General features: G+C 41.8%; 1 protein-coding gene across 3 annotated transcripts in view; it reads left to right on the forward strand.

Moving 5' to 3' along the window:
• LOC134759270 (solute carrier family 35 member F5-like) overlaps positions 1–21,952 on the forward strand; it is a 53,930-nt gene that overhangs the window by 20,910 nt on the left and 11,068 nt on the right. The window contains exons 9-14 of one of the 3 annotated variants that reach the window (XM_063710603.1): positions 857–1,051; positions 9,128–9,295; positions 12,275–12,362; positions 15,296–15,360; positions 17,439–17,543; positions 21,437–21,596. In XM_063710603.1, the coding sequence (XP_063566673.1) occupies positions 9,232–9,295; positions 12,275–12,362; positions 15,296–15,360; positions 17,439–17,543; positions 21,437–21,596 (482 nt within the window). In that variant the 5' untranslated portion in view covers positions 857–1,051; positions 9,128–9,231. Of the gene's footprint in view, positions 1–856; positions 1,052–6,170; positions 6,898–7,583; positions 9,296–12,274; positions 12,363–15,295; positions 15,361–17,438; positions 17,544–21,436; positions 21,597–21,952 lie in introns of those variants that run through there. The other 2 variants (XM_063710605.1, XM_063710604.1) reach the window with 2 other exon arrangements.

Raw genomic sequence — 21,952 nt, forward strand, 5'->3', positions numbered from 1 at the left:
CCCTGTCACCCAGGCTTGAGTACAGTAGTGCTATCACAGCTCACTGCAGCCTTGAACTCCTGGGCTAAGGGTACTCCTACCTGAGCCTCCTGAGTAGCTAGGACTGTAGGTATACATGACGATACTTGGCTAATTTTTAAATTGTTTTGTAGACATGGGGTCTCACTTTGTTGGCCAGGCTGGTGTCAAACTAATGGCCTCAAGTGACCCTTCCACCCCTGCCTCCCATCCTCGAGGTATGTGCCACCACAAGGAGCACTTGTTCAATTTTCTAAAGAAAAAATTTCTAAAGTAAGGCTGTGGGATGATGGCAGGAAGATAAAAGAAAAACAGAAGAATAAGTTAAAATGACTTATTCACACATATTCTTTTGACAGCAAGAAGAACTTTTAGTATATACATTCCTTACAAACAAACAAATGGCAGATAAACAACGTTGTATAGGAACTTCAACACACACTGTACAATATTCCCACTTTGCTGACATAAGTTATGGAAATTTCGTGGTTTACTTGAGTGTCGCTACCAGTATTTTGCTTCTGTGATGATTTTTATCAACTTCCTCATCTGTTAACTTCTCTCCAAGGTATGTCATGTCACGACATACTGCCGCTGCACGAACATGACCAGTGTCTTCCTATTAAACATGTAGAATGCTTTCCTAATTTCTCTTTTTACTCTCTGTCTTTGTGTTTTGCATTTTCCTTACTTTTGTTGTCAGAAACTCCAGAAAGTCAATCGTACTAATTTATCACGATTTGCTTTATTAATTTATACTTTGCTTATATGGAATTTTGCCCAACAGACCTCATTACAATTTCTAACCTGTTTTATTTTGTTTTTTTTTCTGAGACAGGGTCTCCCTCTGTTGTCCAAGGCTGGAGGGTAGTAGTGCTATCGCAGCTGACTGCAGCCTCAACCTTACAGGCTGAAGCGATCCTCCCATCTCAACCTCCCACGTGGCTGAGACTACAGGTGCTTGCCACTATGCCCAACTAATATTTGGAATTTTCATATACGTGGATTCCAGAGGGGTGACAGCGAAACACGAGTAAGCATGGATTTTGGTATATGCAGAGATGGGGGGCTGGAACTAATTCTGTATACTGAGGGACGGCGACTGTATATGTTTTTACAATTACGCTGTAGGATACATACTGTTGCGTAGCCTTGAAAATAATAATTTTTAATTGAGTGGAATAATAATAATAATATTGCTAAAAGTAGCAGCTGGCCAGGTGTGGTGGCTCACACTGGTAATCACAACACTTTGGGAGGCTGAGGCAGGAGGATGGCTTGAGGCCAAGAGTTTGCGATAGGCCTTGGAAACAAAGGGGGAGTCACCATCCCTACAGAAAAATACATGAATTAGCCTAGTGTGGTGGCATGTTCCTGTAGTCCCAGCTACTTGGGAGGCTGAGGTGGGAGGATCACTTGAGCCCAGGGAGGCTGAGACTGCAGTGAGTCATGATCAGGCCTCTGCACTGCAGCCTGGGTGACAGAGTGAGACCCTGTCTCAAAACAACAAAAAAGTAGCAGCTAACATCAACTGACCTTTTATACCAGGTGCCTATTGATATCATAGTTTAATTTCTTAGAACTGTTTCTTATTTCACTTACCAACTCTGTCTTCAGTTACTCCCAGATTTTTACTGTGTGTGTACAGATGACCTTTTGTTTAGATTGAATTGTCTCCCCAGAAGTAAGATTACTGTGAGTCATGGTGAATGGACATTCTCATTACCCTTGATGTAAATTGACAGGGTTTTGGGTGCCTCCCAGCTATACTCTTAGCACTTTGGGAGGCTAAGAGAGGAGGATTGCTTGAGGCCAAGAGTTGGAGGAGGCAGTATGGCAGTATGGTGAGACCCTGTCTCCATTATTTTAAAAAATTGACAGGCTTTACCCGGGAAGGCTTATACACAATTTAAACACCCCTCATAGTATAAGAAAGTGCCCATTTCACTGCACCTTTGCCAGCACAGGGTATTATAATTTAGTAAGTCATTTTTTGTTTGATTATTTTAAATAGATAAAAGACCTCATGTTACTTTACTTGTCACATTTCAACATCTTTTCTCAGCTTATTAGCTCTATCTCTTTTCTGTCTGTAAACGGTTGTTGTTGTTTTGTTCTTTGAGACAGGGTCTTGCTCTGTCACCAGGCTGTACTGTAGTGACATAATCATGCCTCGCTGCAGCCTTGACCTCCCAGGCTCAAACTTCAGCATTCCGAGTAGCTGGGACTACAAGTGTGCACCACCACTCCCAGCTAACTTTTTTCTTCTTTTGGATAGAGACAGGGTCTCACTGTGTTGTCCAGACCGGTCTCCAGCTCCTGGCCTTAAGCAATCCTCCTGCATTAGCTTCTCAAATTGCTGGGATTTCAGGCATGAGCCACCATGTCTGGCCTGGGCTAGTCCTGTATTCTCTAGAGTTCTCTTTACTTTGTGCTAGCCAATCTCTCATTATGCTGTTCACCTGTTATAATGAATAATTCTCCGTATTAAATTTTACCACTTTAAACTTTTGAGTGGTTTATGCTTCCTGATTGGACTCTGACTAATATGTTAGGAAGGGTCCCAGGAGATAAACCCACACAGATGGGATTTGGGCATAGGTTTGGTTTCCCAGGGGGCAGTGCTGAGCTCTTTGCCAGTGGGAAATGGGATGCTGGTGATTTCCAGGAAGTGACCTCACAATGACTCAAGCTACCACTTACTGTTGATTGGGACGAAATGCCAGGTGAGGCACATGCCTTGGGAGCTAAGTGGTTGCTGCCCTTGACCACTATGAAGACTGGTGTGGGAAGGGTCGCTTTGGATGCACTTGAGCAGGGGTCCCCAACCCCTGAGCCATGGAGCCGTAAGGAGCCACACAGCAGGAGGTGAGTGGTGTCGAGTGAGGGAGTGAGGGAAGCTTCATCTGTATTTACAGCCACTCCCCTTTGCTCACATTCCCGCCTGAGCTCCACCTTCTCAGATGAGCAGCAGCATTAGATTCTCATAGGAGAACGCACCCTGTTGTGAACCGTGCATGTGAGGGATCTGGGTTGTGCTGTCCTTATGAGAATCTAATACCTATTGATCTGTCACTTTCTCCCATCACGCTCAGGTGGGACCATCCAGTTTCAGGAAAACAAGCTTAACACGCCCACTGATTCTACATTATGGTGAGTTCTATAATTATTTTATTATATATTGGATATCTAATAAATATATATTTATTATATATATTAATATGTTAAATATATTAATATATTAAATATATTATTATATATTGTAATAATGGAAATAAAGTGCCTAATAAATGTAAATGTGCTTAAATCTTTTGGCCCAGCTCCTACTTCCCAGCAGCCTCTCCAGGCCCAGAACTTTCTCCAGTCAGCCTCTACAGACCAAGTTCATGACTCACAATGGCCTATTTAGGCCCATACCCCACCTCATGGCAGTCTCTGCAGATGAGCCTACTGCCTCACAGCAGCCTCCACAGGCACAGCTCCATCGTTACAATGGCCTCTTTAGACCCAGCTCCTGCCTCCCAGCCTTCTCTCCAGGCCCTGAGCTTTCTCAAGTCGACCTCACCAGGCCCAGCTCATGCTTCTTTGCAGCCTCTCCAGGCCCAGCTCCTGCATCTTGGCCCCTCCAGGCCCAGCCTCTGCCTCCCGTCGGCCTCTACAGTACCAACATCTACCTGACAGTAGATTCTTCAGGCCCAGCATCTGCCTCACTGTGGACCCCCCAAGCCAAGCTCCCAACCTTTCAGCAGCTTCTACACACCCAGCTCCCGCCTGCCAGTGGCCTCTTCAGGCCCATGGGGCTCATTCCTCACAACAGCCTTTCCAGGCCCAGTTTTTCCCTTCTGACGGCCTCTCTGGGCTGAGAACCTCCTCAAGTCGGCCTCTCAAGAGCACTTGCACCCTCCGGGCGTCCTCTCCGGGCCAAGCTCCTCTTCCTGGCTGTGTCTCCAGGCCCGACTCCTGCCTCTCAACAACCTCTTTGGACTCAGTGCCTACCCATCTCCTGGCGGCCTTGGTCGGCCCACAGCTTCCTCAAGCCAAGCTCCCCAGGCCCAGGTCAGGCCTCACGGTGGCCTCTCCAGGATGAGCTCCTGCCCTCCGATGGCACCTACAGGCCCCAAATGGTCTCCGGTCGGTGGGCTTCTCCACGCCAAGCTTGGGCCTCCCAGCGACCTCTGCAGGCCCAAGTTGTCCTGAAGTTGGCATCTTCCGGGCCTGCCTCCCAGCAAGTAAGCAAGCTCTTTTGGCTCAACTCCTGCCCAGCTCCCAACCGCCTTTGTAGGTCCTGAACTTTCTCCAGCTAAGTACTTCGGGCCTAATTCCTGCCGCCCGGTGGCCTGTACGGGCCCAGCAATGGTTGGAGAGTGGCCTCTGCAGGTCCCACTCTTGCCTCCCAGGGGCCTCTCCAGGCCCAACTCTTGCCCCCACGGCGGCCTCCCGGGGCCAAGTCCCTGCCTGCCTCCCAGCAGCCCACGTGCGGCCCAGCTCCTCCCTCACGGTGGCCTGTTGATGCCCATGCCTCTGGTACCCTGCCCAGAGGCATGAGCCCCTGCCACACACTGGCTCCTCCCATGCTAAGAGAGGTCAGCGTGAGCCCTTTGCCTCACACCGGCCCCTCCCACGCTGACAGAGGTCAGCCTGAGCCCCTTGCCTCACACCGGCCCCTCCCAGGCTGACAGAGGTCAGCGGGAGCCCCTAGCCTCACACCGGCCCCTCCCACTCTGAGAGAGGTCAGCGTGAGCCCCTGCCTCAACAGGCCACAGTGAGGGAGGAGCAGGGTCGCACGCAGGCTGCTGGGAGGCAGGCAGCGACTTGGGCCTGGGAGGTCGTGGTGGGGCGAGAGCTGGGTCTGGAGACACCCCTGGGAGGCAACAGCGGGGCCTACAGACTCTGTTCTCCAGCCGGAGCTGGGACTGTTCAGGTACTGGGAGGCGGGATGTGGGTCTGAAGAGCTTGGTTGCAGAAACTTCGGGGTCTACAAACGCAGGCGGGAGCTGAGCCAAAAAAGCTTGTTTGCTGGGAGGCGGGAGATGCAACCAGGAGAAACAGCTGTGCCTGCAGAGGCCGCCATGTGGGAGGTGGAGGCCGGGCCTCCTCAAATCGGCCTCTCCAGACCCACTTGCAGCCTCCCGGCGTCCTCTCTGGGCCCAGCTCTTCCTCCCGGCTGCATCTCCAGGCCTGACTCTGGCCTCCCAACAACGTCTTTGGACTCAGCTCCTGCCCAGCTCCCAGCGGCCCTGGTAGGCCCACCACTTCCCGAAGCCAAGCTCCCCAGGCCCAGCTCAGGCCTCACGGTGGCCTCTCCAGGCTCAGCTCCTGCCCTCCGATGGCAAGGTCAGTGGGCTCCTCTAGGCCCAGCTTGGGCCTCCCGGCGGCCTCTGCAGGCCCAAATCATCCTGAAGTCGGCCTCTCCAGGCCCAGCTCCGGCCTCCCGGCGGCCTCTGCAGGCCCAAGTCGTCGTCAAGTCGGCCTGGAATTGGGCCTGGAAGAGCAGCAAGTCAGCCTCCCCGGGCCCAGCTCCGTCCTCTCGGCGGCCTCTCCAGGTGCAAAACTTCCTCGAGTCAGCCTCTCCAGGCCCAGCTCCTCCTGCCTCCCAGTGGCCTCTTTCAGCCGAGACCAGCTCATGGCTCTTGGCGGCCTTCCCAGGCCCCGCTTTTGACTTTTGGTGGCCTCTTCAGGCCCAGAACTTCACCTCCAGTGGGCCTTTGCAGGCCCGGCCTCCTGCCTTTCGAAGGCCTGCATGGGCCTGGACTCACAGCGGACTCACAGCGGACTCTCCATGCCCAGCTAGCTCTCGCCTCATTGCGGCCTCCCGAGTCCAAAGCTCCTGCCTCTCGGCCGCTTCGGCAGGCCCAGCTCCCGCCTGCCAGTGGCCTCTTTAGGCCCAGCTCATTCCTCACAACGGCCTTCCCAGGCCCCGTTTTTCCCTTCCGGCAGCCTCTTGGCCTCTAATTTGTTTATCTTTTGTGTATAAATCCCAAAATATTGAATTTTGGAATATTTCCACCATTATGTAAATATTTTGGTAGGTGATTTATTTGGGGTGAGTTTCTGCACCAAGCCCGAATTTTTTATTTTATTTTCCTTATTATTTGGTGTTAAACAGGTTTAATGACGGTCATGGCAACTTTTTGGCACAATGAAAAATATCGCCCATGATCAACGTGTTCTGTTCTGGGGAAGGGGGCAAAGGCAGGGTGAATCACTTTCTTAAAAAGTATAGCTCAAGTTGGGAGTGCAGAGGGAATGGGGAGAAAACCCTCCCACTGCCTGTGTCGAAGTGCAGGAGTCCCCACCCCCATACTCACCTGAGTCCAGCCCCTCTGGAGAAAGAAGGGGTGCATGAACTCCCCCTAGTCCGCAGGCACCTCCCTGTGGCCCAAGGCCCTCTTCACACTCCATCTTGTAGCCCCTACAGGAGCTATTTTCCGAAAAGTGAAAAGCTCTGAAGGTCCCACAATTCATGGTATATACACCTCCCTCACCAGGGGCTGCAAAGTGGCCTGGAGCTCCATACTGAGTAGAAGTCTTTGGGCCAGAGTCAGCATCTGGCTGACGGTCCGGATATCCTGGTTGGAGTGACCCTGGTGCTCCCTGCCAGGGCCTGGTGCCGCTTGCTGAAGATCATGACCGCCACTCATGGGCCACCGGATGTGGTCCTTGTCCCATTTGTTGGGGCTGCGTCCATCCTTCTCAGAAGATGAGTCCTGTTCCTTGCGCAGGGCACTGAGGGACTGGGCCTGACATCATCTGAGTGGTAGAGGCAACTGGGTGTCAGGAGACATGATGGAGAGGAAAGCATCATCATGGTCATTCTCTGTCTCACTGTTCAGCAGGGACTCCCCTGAGGGGCCCAGGGCTCCTCCTCCATGGTGGGAGGTGAGCTTTTACCAGGTTCCACCACCCCCAAAGTGTATGGGGTTGCGGGCCCTGGGCTTTCAGGGCAGGTGGCTCCAGGGGGCCGCCCAGGGTCAACACTCCCTGTCCCACCTGGTGGACGCTCATGAGTAACAGCTGCCAACTTGGCAGGTTGTTTTCTCTGGTTGGAGGCCACTGAGTGACTGGCAGGTTGCTGGGCCTCGTGTGGCTGCAGGGAGGGGTGAGGAAGGGGATGGAGTACCAGGGCAACACGGCCGCAGAGTGACCTTCCACATTCCTCCACACGAACATGCTGACGCCACGGGAGACCTCACTGAACGCAGGCCTGGGGGCCGAGTACTTGGTCTGGGCAGGGGGTTCCTGGCAGGGGCTCACACCTCCTCGCCCCCTCCTCAGCCAAGGTGGCTTGGGCCCAGAGAAGGGGAGGTTGGAGAGGAGCAGAAGGCCTGGCCTCAAGTTTTGTTTTTTTGTTTGTTTTGTTTTTTGTTTTTGAAATGTAGTTTGACTCTTGTCACCCAGGCTGGAGTGCAGTGGCACGATCTCAGTGGCCTTCATACCTGGCTAATTTTTTGTATTTTTACTGGAGGTGGGGTTTTGCCATGTTGGCCAGGCTGGTCTTGACCTCCCGACCTCAGGTGATCCACTCACCTCAGCCTCCCAAAATGGGATTACGGGCATGAGCCACTGCTCCCAACTTCACTCATTTTTACTTGAAAAACTCCATTAAGCATTTTTTTAAGGTAGACCTAGTGGTCCTGAATGCCCTCAGCTTTGTTTGTCGAGGAAACACGTTATTTCTTTTTTCTTTCTGAAGGACAGCTTTGTCAGACATAGTATTAGTTGCTGGCAGTTTTTTTCTTTCAGCACTTTGAATGTATTATTCGATTCTCTCCTGACCTGCAAAGTTTCTTTAACTTTTGACTATTTGATTATATTGTGACTTGGTGAGTATCTATTTGGTTTGAACCTCTTTAGGAATCTTTAAGCTTCATGGATTTAGATGTGTAAATCTTTCCCATGATTTAGGCAGTTTTCAGCCATTCTTTAAATAAGCTTTCTTCTCCTTTCTCTACTTTCCTTCCCAAACTCCCATAACCTGACAATGGTTTGCCTAATGGTGTCTTGTTGGCTTTCTTTTCTCTGTCTCTTTTTTTCTTTTTTTTTTTTTTTTTGAGACAGAGTCATGCTCTGTCACCCAGGCTGGAGTGTAATGTGTGGTCTCGGCTCACATTGCACTCCAACCTCCGCCTCCTGGGTTCAAGCGATTCTCCTGCCTCAGCCTCCCAAGTAGCTGGGACTACAGGTGTGTGCCACCACACCCGGCTAATTTTTGTATTTTTAGTAGAGATGGGGCTTTGTCATGTTGGACAGGCTGGTCTTGAACTCCTGACCTCTTAATCTGCCTGCCTCGGCCTCCCAAAGTGTTGGGATTACAGGCTTGAGCCACCACACCCAGCCTTCTTTTCTCTTTTTTATTCTTTTTTTCTTTGTCCTCTGACTGGATAATTTCAGAAGATCTATATTCAAGTTTACAGATTCTCTCTCCTGTTGAAGTTTACTGTTGTGTTATATCACCCAGTCTGGTCTTGAACTCCTGGGCTCAAGAGATCCTCTCACCTTGGCCTCCCAAAGTGCTGAGTTTACAAGCATGAGCCACTGCATCCAGTCAGTCCCAGCACTTTGGGAAGCTGAGGTGGGAGGATCACTTGAGTTTAGGAGTTTGAGACCAGCCTGGGCAACGTACTGAGAACTTGTCTCTATATTTAAAAAAAAAAAAAGTCTTTGGGAGGCCAAAGCAGGAGGATCACCTGAGGTCAGGAGTTCGAGACCAGCCTGGCCAACATGGCAAAACCCCATCTCTACTAAAAATACAAAAATTAGCCAGGTGTGGTGGCACACGCCTGTAGTGGTGGTGCATGCCTGTAGTCCCAGCTACTCAAGAGGCTGAGGCAGGAGAATCACTTGAACTGGGAGATGGAGGTTGCAGTGAGCTGAGATCGCACCAGTGCACTCCAGCCTGGGCAACAGAGTGAGACTCCATCTTATAAAAGGAAAAAAGAAGAAAAGAAAAATTCCATATCTGAGTGTTTACTCCTGAGTTTTTGAGATTGTTATTAAGATCGTGCTCTACTGTGATGATTTGGGTTTGTTTGATAATCAGAAAAAAGCATATTCTTTTGGGTGTTCAGCCACACTGCTTTGGTGTCACAACTGCACATTGGTTTCACAGCTGCAGGACAAATTCGAGCATCTTAAAATGATTCAACAGGAGGAGATAAGGAAGCTCGAGGAAGAGAAAAACAACTGGAAGGAGAAATCATAGATTTTTATAAAATGAAAGCTGCCTCTGAAGCACTGCAGACTCAGCTGAGCACTGATACAAAGAAAGACAAACATCGTAAGAAGCAATAGTTTCTCTTAGTATTCTGAGAGCCTTATCATTCTACATCCCATCTTCCTGTGAGATTGTCTTTGTAGCATTTAACTCTAATTGCAGTTCTCTTTTTAAAAATTGGCTTGCTTATTGTATATTTTCCCCAACTAAAGCGTGAACTCCTAGCAGGTCGTGGTGGCTCATGCCTGTAATCTCAGCACTGTGGGAGGCTGAGGTGGGTCGACTACCTGAGGTCAGGAGTTCGAGACCTATCTAGATAGGCATGTGAAATTATCTAGGAAATCAAAGGATTGCAGATGGAATCAGAACCACGTTGCCACAGTTTCATTCTGGCTTCAGCCTTGAGTACAGTATGGACTGAATGGAGACTACTAGGCTCTCAGCCATCTGCTGCATTCTGGTAGTGCTCTACAATCATGTGTCTCTACTACTTCTTTGCAATGTAAATACTAGTGTAAAACTACTCAGCCACAAGCTCTGAGAGAGATCGAGAGATGTCCTTCTCTTAATAGAGATAAGTCATTTGGTGGAATAACTCTTCGAGTCAACCAGTGTAAGTAACAGAGACACCAAAAACCAGCCATTAGTTTAGTTTGCTTGACCCAGCAATCTACCTCTTAGTATATGCTTTGGTGACACTCATGTACTTATGCACCAGGTGGCAGGTGTGTACTAGAATTAAGATATTCATAGTAGCATTGTTTCAGATAGTAAAAAAGTGTTATCCACAAAAAATGGATGAATTATCAGTGAAAATTACTGAACTTTGGACACACACACATCCTGCCAACCTTCATCAAAAAAAGTATTATTTCTTATTCTCCATCCTAACCTAGATAAGTGGAAGAGAAGAAAGAATTTTTTAAAAAAAGTCCTGATAGCTGGAAAACTTCCTTCACTGTATCCAAAGTTATGAGAACTCTTTGGGTTGTGTCTCCAAACTGAGATTCAGAAAAGCAATCACAATTAATCAATAAATTATCATTTCCATAGGACATTTCTAAATTTCCAAAGTGAATATAGCCTTTTATTTTTCAATCCAGCTAGCTAGCTAGGTCCATCCATATCCATGCACATCATCTGGTTTAATAGATTTCTCATTATGCTGTATTCATCTGTATATATTCTAATGTTGGAGAATTTTCTCAAATTTAAATATGATTTAGATAAACTTAACAGAGTGTCAGCAGTACTTAGATAAAGCATTTTTTTTTTTTTGAGAAATGGTCTCTCTGTCACCTAGGCTGAAGTGCAGTGAGGCAGTTATGCCTCACTGCAGCCTCAACCTCCCAGGCTCAAGTAATCCTCCCACCTCAGCCTCCTGAGTAGCTGGGATTACAGGTGTGCACTACCATGCCTGGCTAATTTTTGTATTTTTTTTTGTAGAAATGGGGTTTCACTGTGTTGCCCAGGCTGGTCTTTCTGGGCTCAAGCAATCCACCCACCTCAGCCTCCCAAAGTACTGGGATTACAGGCATGAGCCACTACATGCAGCCTAGATAAAGCAAATTTTTAAATTGATTTGATACTTGATTTTACTCATAAAAAAAAAACCTGAATGCTAATTGTTAACCAACTATTGTTAAATTTTAAGGGTAATTGGGTAGCATGGTCTTAGGTCTGATTATAAATGTTTGTCTTTTTTGGGAGCCTGTGATTTTTTCAATACAAAGCAGCTTTTAAAACATCTTGTGAGAACGGTATTTAGGAGGAGAACAAAAAAGGGAATTCTGAATTGTAATGACAGATGTAAACATGTCTTTCATTAGGGTTCACTTTGGTTTTCTTTTTCTTTAGTGGTTTTTGGCAAATTTGTCATATCAAGAAGCAGTTTCAGACACACAAGTTGCTATAGTTAATATTTTATCTTCAACTTCCGGTAAGAAATTTGTCTTTAAAAATCTGCATTATAAATCAGTGTATGTATTTCTGGTATATATATGTGTACATGTACAACATTTTAATCTTGTTATAGCTTCTTACATTAGTTCTAATATACATTAGTCTATTATAACTGCCTTTTAATCTGTATACAGTCAGGTGCTGCATATGATGTTTCAGTCTACAACAGACTGCATATACGATGGTGGTCCCATAAGATTATAATACTGTATTTTTACTGTACCTTTTCTATGTTTAAATATGTTTGGATACACAAATACTTACCATTGTGTTACAGTTGCCTACAGTATTCAATACAGTAGCATGCCATACAAGTTGGTAGCCTACAAGCAATAGGCTTATAGCATATAGCCTAGCTGTGTAGTAGGCTATACCATTTAGGTTTGTGTGAGTATGCCTTATGATGGTGGCACAAGGATGACATTGCCTAACGACACACATTTTCTCTGTATTTATCCCTGTTGTTAAGCATGACTGTAGTTTCATGCCTTAGCCTGTGCTATTTATGTTCCTTCAAATACTTTACAATATTTTTTATATAACAACATATTACAGTTTTATAGGCTGGCCTTTTGTATTGTAGTTGCCTTTCCCTTCACACATCCTTTCCAGAGATCTTTTTCTAGACCCTTTGGCTAAAATTTAATTGCTTATTTCAGAACTATAATTTGCCCTATGATAGGTGTTTTATTTTTAAGATTGAATCACCTTTCAAATCTGGAAGACAAAAGTATTTTTAAAGCTATAAAAGTAACTTTAGGGACACAGGCTTGATTATGATGAAGTCAGCTTGTTACTCTGAATAAGATTTAAGTTTCCTATTAGTTTAAAATAAATAGGACTGTACTTGATCTGTACTGTTGAAATAAACATGGTTTAGTTTGGAGGCTATTTTATGCATGAACTTTAAACATTTCAGTCTAGTCATTACTTAACTGCAGTCATTTTCTTAGTTAAGAGTGACAAAAATAATTGGAAAGGTAGGTATATAATTTGCTTATTTAAACAATGAAGTTGGTAGTAAAAATGTTGACAGTATTTAAACTCATGTACCATTTTTAAATTCTTTTCTCCTCATAGGACTTTTTACCTTAATCCTTGCTGCAGTATTTCCAAGTAACAGAGGAGATAGATTTACCCTTTCTAAACTATTAGCTGTAATTTTAAGGTAAGCATATAGTGTGATAGCTAGTTTACTCTGCTTAAAAATACAATATTACAATTTCTGATAGTGGCACCAGGGTAGTTTGTATTGTAAGAGCAAAGAAAGATGTGGATAAAAGAAGGCTTTAAGTGGACATGATGCTACTTAGCCCTGTCACATCCTGCACTAGGTTTCTAAACCTTCCTGGGTAGGGTAACCAGAGGGAAAACCCCAAGGCTGCTTTGGTTCCCATTCATGTGTCTGCAGACTCATCAAGTATTGGACTGACGTTCACACTTAATGTGGCAGCTTAATCCTCATAATCTCCCAAGTTTCTATTTCTTTTTCTTAAGGCAATTTCCCCTCTTTGTTTTGATTTTTATTTCTCCTTTTTCTACTTCTCTTAAAAAGCTAACATTCAGTTTTCTCTAATTGTCTAAGCCTCAGGTGATGTTTCAGTTATTTTCTGTATAATTCATTTGGCAGTTTTGCACTACTGCATAATATGAGTGTTGCTGATAACTATACTTAAATATTTTAATTTAACTTTGTGTATGTTTGTCTTGTCTTCCCTACTGATTTGTAAACCCTTGAAGGCCATAGCCTTGTTTTATATTTGTGTCATCAAAGACCTAGCATAGGGCTTTGCCCGTAGACAGTATTGAAAAAAGATGTGTTGGTTTAATAAAACTTATTTTATGAAACAAAATCAGAGAAGATAGCAGGATGATTTGATGGAGAGTAGTGTTTCTTGGTTATCAAAGCTGAGATTGAATAAGAGCTCTGCTGTTTGCCCTGGGGCAGTTTCCTTAAACTCTGAAAGGGTTTCCTAGTTGAGAAAATGATATTATCTATTTTACCTTGCAGCCTTGTTTTAAAGTTTAGTGGTAATAGCTATGAAGTGTCTGGTATTGGGCAATCATAGAAGACTGGTAGCTATTAATATTAAATGTTTTTCTTTTTTAGTTATAAGGGTAAATTAACCACGGTTGCTCCAATGGGCAGCTGGTTGATCCAACTAATTTATCATTCAGACTTTATGGCCACTAGGGATTTATTCTTTTACATGGTTTACTAATGTTTTAAGCCGAGCAAATTTTTGCATTAGGGAAATATGTTTGTATTGGAGAAGTAAATGAGGTTTTATTTAACTTTATTTAAAATATGTGCTAATTTATAACTTTTCTTCGTGGTATCTTAATAAAGACTTGATAAAGAAGGAAATGGATATAAAATATTGAACTTGTAAGTATTTTGACAGAGTACATTACTTCTTCTCATTAAAGTAGGTAGACGAACAGAGGTTGGCAAACTATGTTGGGTCAGCTGCTGGTTTTGTAAATCAGATTGTATTAGAACACAGCCACTCTCATCTATTTGCAAATTGTCTATGGCCATTTTAGCACTACAGAGGCAGAGCTGAATTGCAATACCATGTGGCCCAGAAGCCTAAAATATTTACTATCTGTACCTTTAAAAAAAAGTGTTACTTAGAAATTTTTTGAGTAAATATATGTTCTTAAGAATTATGTATTAAACATTGTTTAATATTTTGTTTTGAATTGGCATTTTACTAAGAGATTCAATTTCTGAGGCTATAAAAAGAATTTTCCATAGCAACAATCTTGAAGGGAATCTAAGCAAAGAAATCTCATTTCATCAATTGAGAGACAAGAGTGTGGCCTCAAGCCAAACAACTTGGAATCCAATCCCATCTCCATCATTACTAGTTTTGAGATCTTGAACAAGTTCCTTACATTTCTGTGCCAATTTTCTCATCTGTATATTGGGGATAATAACAGGATTTCTCTCATAGGGTTATTATGAGGATTAAATGAGTAGAAGTTCTAAAGTGCTTGGAACAATGTCTGATACACAACAGGAGGTGCTCACTATATTTAGCCATTATCATAATCATCATCATTTAAATGGAAACAAAATCCCTGGTTTCTAATATATTGTGGATACTCAATAAATAATAGCTGAATCTGAATATGAACAGTGATTATTACAGAAAATTGTGATGATTTAATTGAAGGGTTTGCATATTTAATGTAAGGACTACACTTGAGTTCTGATGACATCTTTCCGTAAGGGAATACATATTTTCTTTCATCTTCCTCTCCCACTGCCACACTGGTCTTTCTCATCAGGGTGAGAGAATTAGGCTAATTTTTTTTTTAATTAGCAATATCTCATCTACTTGAAAACGTGTTACAATTTATAAGATTCATAGAAATAGACAATGTAAAGAGTTCCCTGAGGACAGGAACCACATCTGTATTGTTCACTTCTGTAACCCAGTGCTTTGCCCATATTAGATGCCCAGAAAATAACAATTGAGTTTATGAATGACCTCTGATATCTCTACATCCTTAATTAAGTCTTATTTTTATCCACTAAAATCATGAGATTAGTGAAATTGTTTAAGTACTTAAGGATAGTTTTACTGTTAATTTAGATTTTACCAATAAGCAAGAGTAGTACCATTGGTGGATTTATATGGGTTTGATATATTTGTATAATCCAAAAGAAAGATTGGAAAGGGATGACAAGTTGGTTAATTCATTCTTAACTGAAAGACAGTGGATAGCATAGCACATAAAAGCACTGGATTCTGGAGTAAAACTGCCTGTATTTCAGTCTCGGCTATGTGATCTTGGTCAAGTTACCTTACCTCTTTATGTATTAGCTTTCACATGTAAAATGGGAATGGCAGTAATAAGACTTCCTTATAAGGTATAATATTGTACATTTTGTGAGGATTAAATGAGTTAATACAAATATAACACTATATTATATTGATATTGTTAGATATTATTATTGAAATTGCTAAATTATTTGATAGTTTTACCCAAAGTTGAGATTAGTCTTGATCACTTATAAATAATTTTTATCTTTATGATTAGCCTTTTCAGAATTCTTTAGCTCATCATTAATGACTGTTATTCTCATAGCATTGGAGGTGTTGTACTGGTAAACCTGTCAGGGTCTGAAAAATCTGCTGGAAGAGGTACAATAGGTAAGTACTTGACTCTGGATTCTCTCTGTTAGAGTAAACAAGAAAGTTACATGTGCGTGCTCATGTGCACAGATGAACGTACGAAGGGTAGGCACTAGCAGGGTGTTTTTTTTTTGAACTTTTCCTTTGGAAATAACATAAAAAAATGCGTAAATAGTTTAGTGAATTCTCATAGCCTTCACCCAGATTTTTCAAATGTTAGCAACTTACATAAATATTATACAGTTATAAAAATCAGAAATTAACGTTGATTATGATACTGTTATCTATAAAGCCTTTTCAAATTTTGCCATTTTTTCCACTAATGTTCTTTTTCTGATCCAGGATCATTTATTGCATTTAATTGTCGTGTTTCCTTAGTTTCCTTTAAATGCAGAAGTGTTCCTCAGTCTTCTTGTCTTTTATGACCTTGACACTTTTGTAGGGTACCACCTAGTTGGTTTGTAGAATGTTCCTCAATTTGCATTTGTCTGACATTTTCTTTGGTTAAATTGAGGTTGTGCATTTTTGGTAAGAATATAATGGAAGTGATATTGTTTCCTGATCAGTGCATTCTACCAAAAGGCACATGATATTGATTTGTCCTGTTGCTGGTAATGTTAATTTTAAGGTGGTTAAAATTAACCACCCTACTCCAGTGTAAAGTTACTAATATTTCCCACTGTAAGTAATAAGCATCTTGTGGGGGATACTTTGAGGCTATACAAATTTCCTGTTGCTGTCATATCTTCACCCACGAATATTGTCATTTACTCTTGATTCTTGATTCATAGTTACTGCTATGGTGAACACTTAGATTTTGATCCATTGCTTAGACTTAACAAAAACAAAAGTAATCAGAACCTAGCTGGGCTGAGCATGGTGACTCATGCCTGTTATCCCAGTGCTTTGGGAGACCAAGGTGGGAGGATCGCTTGAGGCCAGGAGTTCAATACCAGCCTGGGCAGCATAGTGAGACCTCATAATAAAAAATAAACCTAGATTAATTATTTCTCTTTGAATACTTCTTTAGATATTTGAGGTTTATTGAATAGAACAATGCTTTCTGAATTATTCCTAGCTACTACCCAGTGAGCTGTGCTTTGAACCTCCTCACCTCTTTCTCACCCAGAGCAGCTTTGTGTATATAAAACAATGTATGTATTTGGTATGTGCATGTGTATGCAAGATTTTGTTGACAGGCTTTTCCTTAGCTTTAAAAAAAGTTTGAAAATAATAAAAAAAAGTAATAAAACATTCGTCTTTTGAATAATTGATTAAAGTATTGAATATGACCACTTGGCAGAACATTATTTAGCTGTTTGGAAAAGTTTAAATGTTTTTGAGAGTTAATAAGGAGAATCAGTATTTATTATTCATGTACTGTGAGATCTGTATTATGTTAGCTATTTCGGAACATTAAAAAGTATAAATTATGTGTTTGCAGTTTTCAAGGAGTTCTCTATTTGGAACAATATGAGATTTATAAAATGAAGCTACTAGGGATTAAACTAATACCATACTTGACAATAGTAAGTATTGTCTAAAACAAAAGACAGGACAGAAATACAGCCGATTAGAAAGAGGATGCTTTGTGGAAGAAATGGAACTTTAACAGAGCCTTTAAGATGGGAGTGGTAGTGCAATACATATTAAGAATGGTATATGGGGGCAAGGAAGACAATACAAGCAACAGCTTAGTGACGGAAAAAAGCATTTGTTAAGTTGGAAAATGCCAGGTGTCAAGATTGTTTATGTAGGGTAAAATAAGAAACATGCATTTCTAAATTAAAAACAAAGTGTTACTTTGGAGTTGTATTATTATAATATGTATAGGTTTTGGTCGGATCATTGAGGTGAATGCTTTTGCATTTATTTGTTAACACATTAAACTCCTTCCTGTACTCCTAGAAGACTTGGATGGGGTAGGCTATACCTTTTCATTATATATCTTTATATCAATATAAAGGTGATTTATATCATTATATATCTTTTCACTTTTGTATATTCTTGCAATATTATCTGACACATTATTGGATTTTAAGCGTATATTGAATGAGCTAATGAGTGATTGCTTTAAATCACGTCCATTTTTACAGGTTCCATTTGGTCTCTTGCTGGAGCCATGCTCTATGCTGTCTATATTGTTATGATTAAGAGAAAAGTAGATAGAGAAGACAAGTTGGATATTCCAATGTTCTTTGGTAAGAATATATGTAACTTGGGAGGCTATTTACTCTAAATGATTAACACAGGGTTTTGCTTTTGTTTTTTGGAGGGAATAGGGAAGCCTTTTTTTTTCTTCTGTATGATTCTTTAAAACCATTTAAAGATTATGAAGGCCAGTCCCAATGTTTTCCTTACTTTATCCTGCATAGTTGTGCACCTATGAGGGAGTGCCCGTCTCCTCAGTGTGAGACAGAAAGAAACTCCTAACACTTTTTTCAAACTGATGTCTTCAGACTGCAAGTCAGATATTTATCTCACTGATAGGACAGATTTATGCTCTTATAAGCATGTGAGAGTTTACCTGCTGTATTTTACATTTTGCCATTTTTGAATAGTTAGCAAAGGACTGGGGAGACTGCCCCCGAATTATATGTTTAATGCTGTCGCAGTCTATGTACTTATGTACATTAAAAATTGTGGGCCATTTAAATGCTTTTCATTTGCATTTTATCTTTAAGACACAGACACTTTTGTAACATAGATTCATTCTCAAATTACCCAATTATAGTTTCTGGATATGGTTTATAAATTTTCCTTTGCCTGACATCAGTTCAGGAAAGAACTTGCGATATCTGTAGGACTGCAGACGAAGAACACATTGACAAGATAATCTTTCAAAAGATATCTGAATATAAATAGATAAAGAAGCTCCGTGATAAGAGTTCAAAGTGCAGCTTACAAGGAGTCAGGAGACCTGGAATCCAGCTGTTGTAACTTTATTTATCTCACAGGCATCTGAAATATGAGGAAATTGGACTAGATGAATGGCCTCTAAACTGTGATTTAGGGAATAGGTAGGCTTCTGGGATGGTTGGAAGGAAATACAGTTGCATGTAGGGGTCTAGTTCTTGGACTCCTTTGCTGCTTCACCTGTGGAACAGCTCTACTTTGTTGAGCATTTTGCATTAGAATTTAATTTATAGTAAAGATTTTTCTTATGGCTGGGCATTGTGGCTCACGCCTGTGATCCCAGCACTTTGAGAGGCTGAGGCAGGAGGACTGCTTAAAGCCAGGGATTCAAGATCAGCCTGGGCAACATAGGGAGACTGCATTTCTATTTAATTTTTTTTTAAAAAGACTATTTTAAAACTATTTTAAAACTAAAAATAGATTAAATACTTGTACCTAAAGACTAACAAAAATAAAATATTTGAAAAGCCATGAGGCTGAATGATTGCTTAAATTCTTTTTAAATATAGAATTCAAGAAATATAGCATAATAGCCAGGTTTGGTTACATGTGTTTGTAATCCCAGCTGCATGAGAGGCTGAGGCAGGAGAATCACTTGAGTCCAGGAGTTCGAGTCTGCAGTGAGCTATGATTGTGTCTCTGCACTCTAGCCTGGGTAACAGAGTAAGATGCTGTCTCTTAAAAAAGAAAAGATAATTTTAATGATATTTTATTTGAGAGTCATAGAAAATTTTATTTGGAATGGAATAAAATGCTAGTTTTTTTTAGTGTTATAGGTAGGTGGTTGGGTCAGTGGTACTTTTTAAAAATTTATACATTGACAAGTTGCAAGAAAAATTGCTTAATTTACTCATATTAGGGAGAGTGCATATAGACATGTGGCTTGTGTTGGTCCTGTTCATATGTGATGTGATATGTAAAGCAATATTGATCTGCCCTGGGCTTTAGAATAGACAGGATTTGGAGAAGTTAGGATTGGGATGTTGGGGGCTCTTCAGGCAAGGGAGTGTGAGCAGAGGCTTAACAGGGAGCAGTGAGTAGATCTGAATGATTGTGCTGGAACTTCGCTTTGTGGAAGAAGAACAGAAAGGCAAGTGGCGCCAGATTCTGGGCAGTCGAGGGAATAGGTGGGGTCATTGGGACTTTTGTCTCTAGGTCAAAGGATGTTAATTTATGTGGGATTTCATAGACTCAGCACTTCAGGGACTAGAAAATAGATTTAGATCTTGGTAATGCCACATTTTGGTGTTTCATTAAAACAACTTTGTAATGTTATTTAAGCATTTTAGGTCATGTGTCCTTGCTGTATATGCGTTCTTTTGTTGTTGTTTTTTTAATCAATAGATGTAAGTTGGTGTATTAGTCTGTTTTCACACTGCTATAAAGAACTACCTGAGACTGGGTAATTTATAAACAAAAGAGGTTTAATTGACTCACAGTTCTGCAAGGCTGGGGAGGCCTCAGGAAACTTACAATCATGACGTAAGGTGAAGGGGAAGCAAGGCATGTTTTACACACTGGCAAGAGAGAGAGAACTTGAGAAGGGGGAACTGCCAAACACTTTAAAACCATCAAATCTTGTAAGAACTCACTATGATGGGAACAGCATGGGGGAAACCACCCCCATGATCCAGTCACTTCCCACCAGGTCCCTCCCTGACACGTGGGGATTACAAGTCAAGATGAGATTTGGGTGGGGACACAGAGCCAAACCATAATAGTTGGACTCCCTAAAACAGGATATGAGATGGGGAATTTGTGTGGGTGATTTTTTGTGGGGAGTTCACTGAAGGAAAAACTTGCAGTGAAGGAAGCAAGATAGAGAAGGGGAAAGAACCGTGTGGCGCACAAGTATAACTGAGGTTTGGCCCAATTCATTGCAGGTACTGAGGCGGGGAGCAGAGGGAGAGCAGCTAATATGTCTGGGCCTTGAGTCGTGATGGCTGGCCTCGTAAAGCCTCCATCAGTTAGTCATGAGCTGCAGAAGATGGGGTGGAGTGGAGGGTGGGAACTTGCTGGGAAAGGCAGACTTATTTGCCCCCCTTCACAGAAGTGGGGTGGCTGTGAGTCTTTAGCATCAGACAGAGAGTGGGTGCTCCTGCCCTGTTAAGATTTAACTAGGCATCCCTAATGACTGGTTTATTATTTAGGTGACATAGTAAGTATCAATTATATATCTACTGTAATTTAATTTTCTTTTAAGAAAGCTGTATAGTTACATAAATCATATAGCAAATTTGTGACATAAACTGTATAGGAAGTACAACAAAATTTATTATAGAATTGTAATCTTTTTTCTTTATATTCTTTACTTTTACTTGTATATAGTCATATATAAACTTAATTTCTATAATAATATTAGCTAACTTTTATTAAGTGCTTACCATGTGCCAGATACTATGCTATATTGTACGTGTTTTGTCTAATCTTCCCAGAAACCTAATTAAATATTATTAAATGTTATTTTATGCTTATAGATTGGAAAACTGAGGCTTAAAGAGGTATAAGGCTTGCACTACTATTGAGTGATATATAGAGCTGGGATTGGACCCAGGCAGTCAGACTGCCGAGTACACACTTAACCACTATGTGGGATGGCTTTCCTTAATAACTAGTCAGTGGTACTTTGCTCATACGTTGAATAGCTCTTTGTGTGTACATACTTTCTCACTAACTAGTTAGAGGTCTGGGAATGCAGGAACCAAGAGTTTTATCTCCTTTGGAACCTTCTTCCATTATTGCTCGCAAAGCACAAGTGTTTTGGACATAAATAATTGAATCAGAGAGCAAACCATCTAATTCCTCAAAATTAATTTAGGCTGAGTACACAAACACATACATACCAGTTATTTCTTTTAAGTTCTAGGGCACTATATTATCAGTAGCTAAGGTTAACAACCCTTCTTGTTGAGTTGTCCTAAGTGGTTTATTCCATAGTAGTTGCTCCCATACAATGTGGATAGTTGAACTGAGTGATCACCAGTTGCTTCAGACAGTTTTTTTTTTAATGGTGTTGAGCTATTCACAGGACTGACTTAAAAACAAACCAACAGAAGTTTTAGCTAAGGAAACCTCCCAGAGTGCTTTTGTGCAAAATCTAATTTTGATTTTAGAGTTAATAAGCTTGGAAAATAGAAATAAATCAATTTTAACTCTTGTCTCTTTTATACATGTTCAGGTTTTGTAGGTTTGTTTAATCTGCTGCTCTTATGGTCAGGTTTCTTTTTACTTCATTATACTGGATTTGAGGACTTCGAGTTTCCCAATAAAGTAGTATTAATGTGCATTATCATTAATGACCTTATTGGAACAGTACTCTCAGAGTTCCTGTGGTTGTGGTATGTACTGTTTATTCTCCAATTATTATCAGTTGATTAATTTTTGGATATTTTAAGCGTTTATATTTGTCTGTTTGCTGGTGGCCCTTCCTGTGCACCCCATTCTGCAACACACATACAACTGAATACTTTAACTCCACTAGAGCAGGGACTTTGTTTTTTAACTTCTGTGTGCCCATTCTAGAGTAGTACCTTGTCCACAGAAGGAGCTCAATAAATACTTGTTGAATGAAAGAATGAATATGAATGGTCTAAATCGGTAAAAATGTTTTAGAAAGTGGAGTATTATGCAAATGAAAGTAGTCATTATCTAATGGATATCCAAGCATATGAGGTATGTGTGCCAAGTATGAGTG

The sequence above is a fragment of the Gorilla gorilla genome, chromosome 8, assembly GCF_029281585.2.
Source record: "Gorilla gorilla gorilla isolate KB3781 chromosome 8, NHGRI_mGorGor1-v2.1_pri, whole genome shotgun sequence".
Lineage (NCBI taxonomy): Eukaryota > Metazoa > Chordata > Mammalia > Primates > Hominidae > Gorilla > Gorilla gorilla.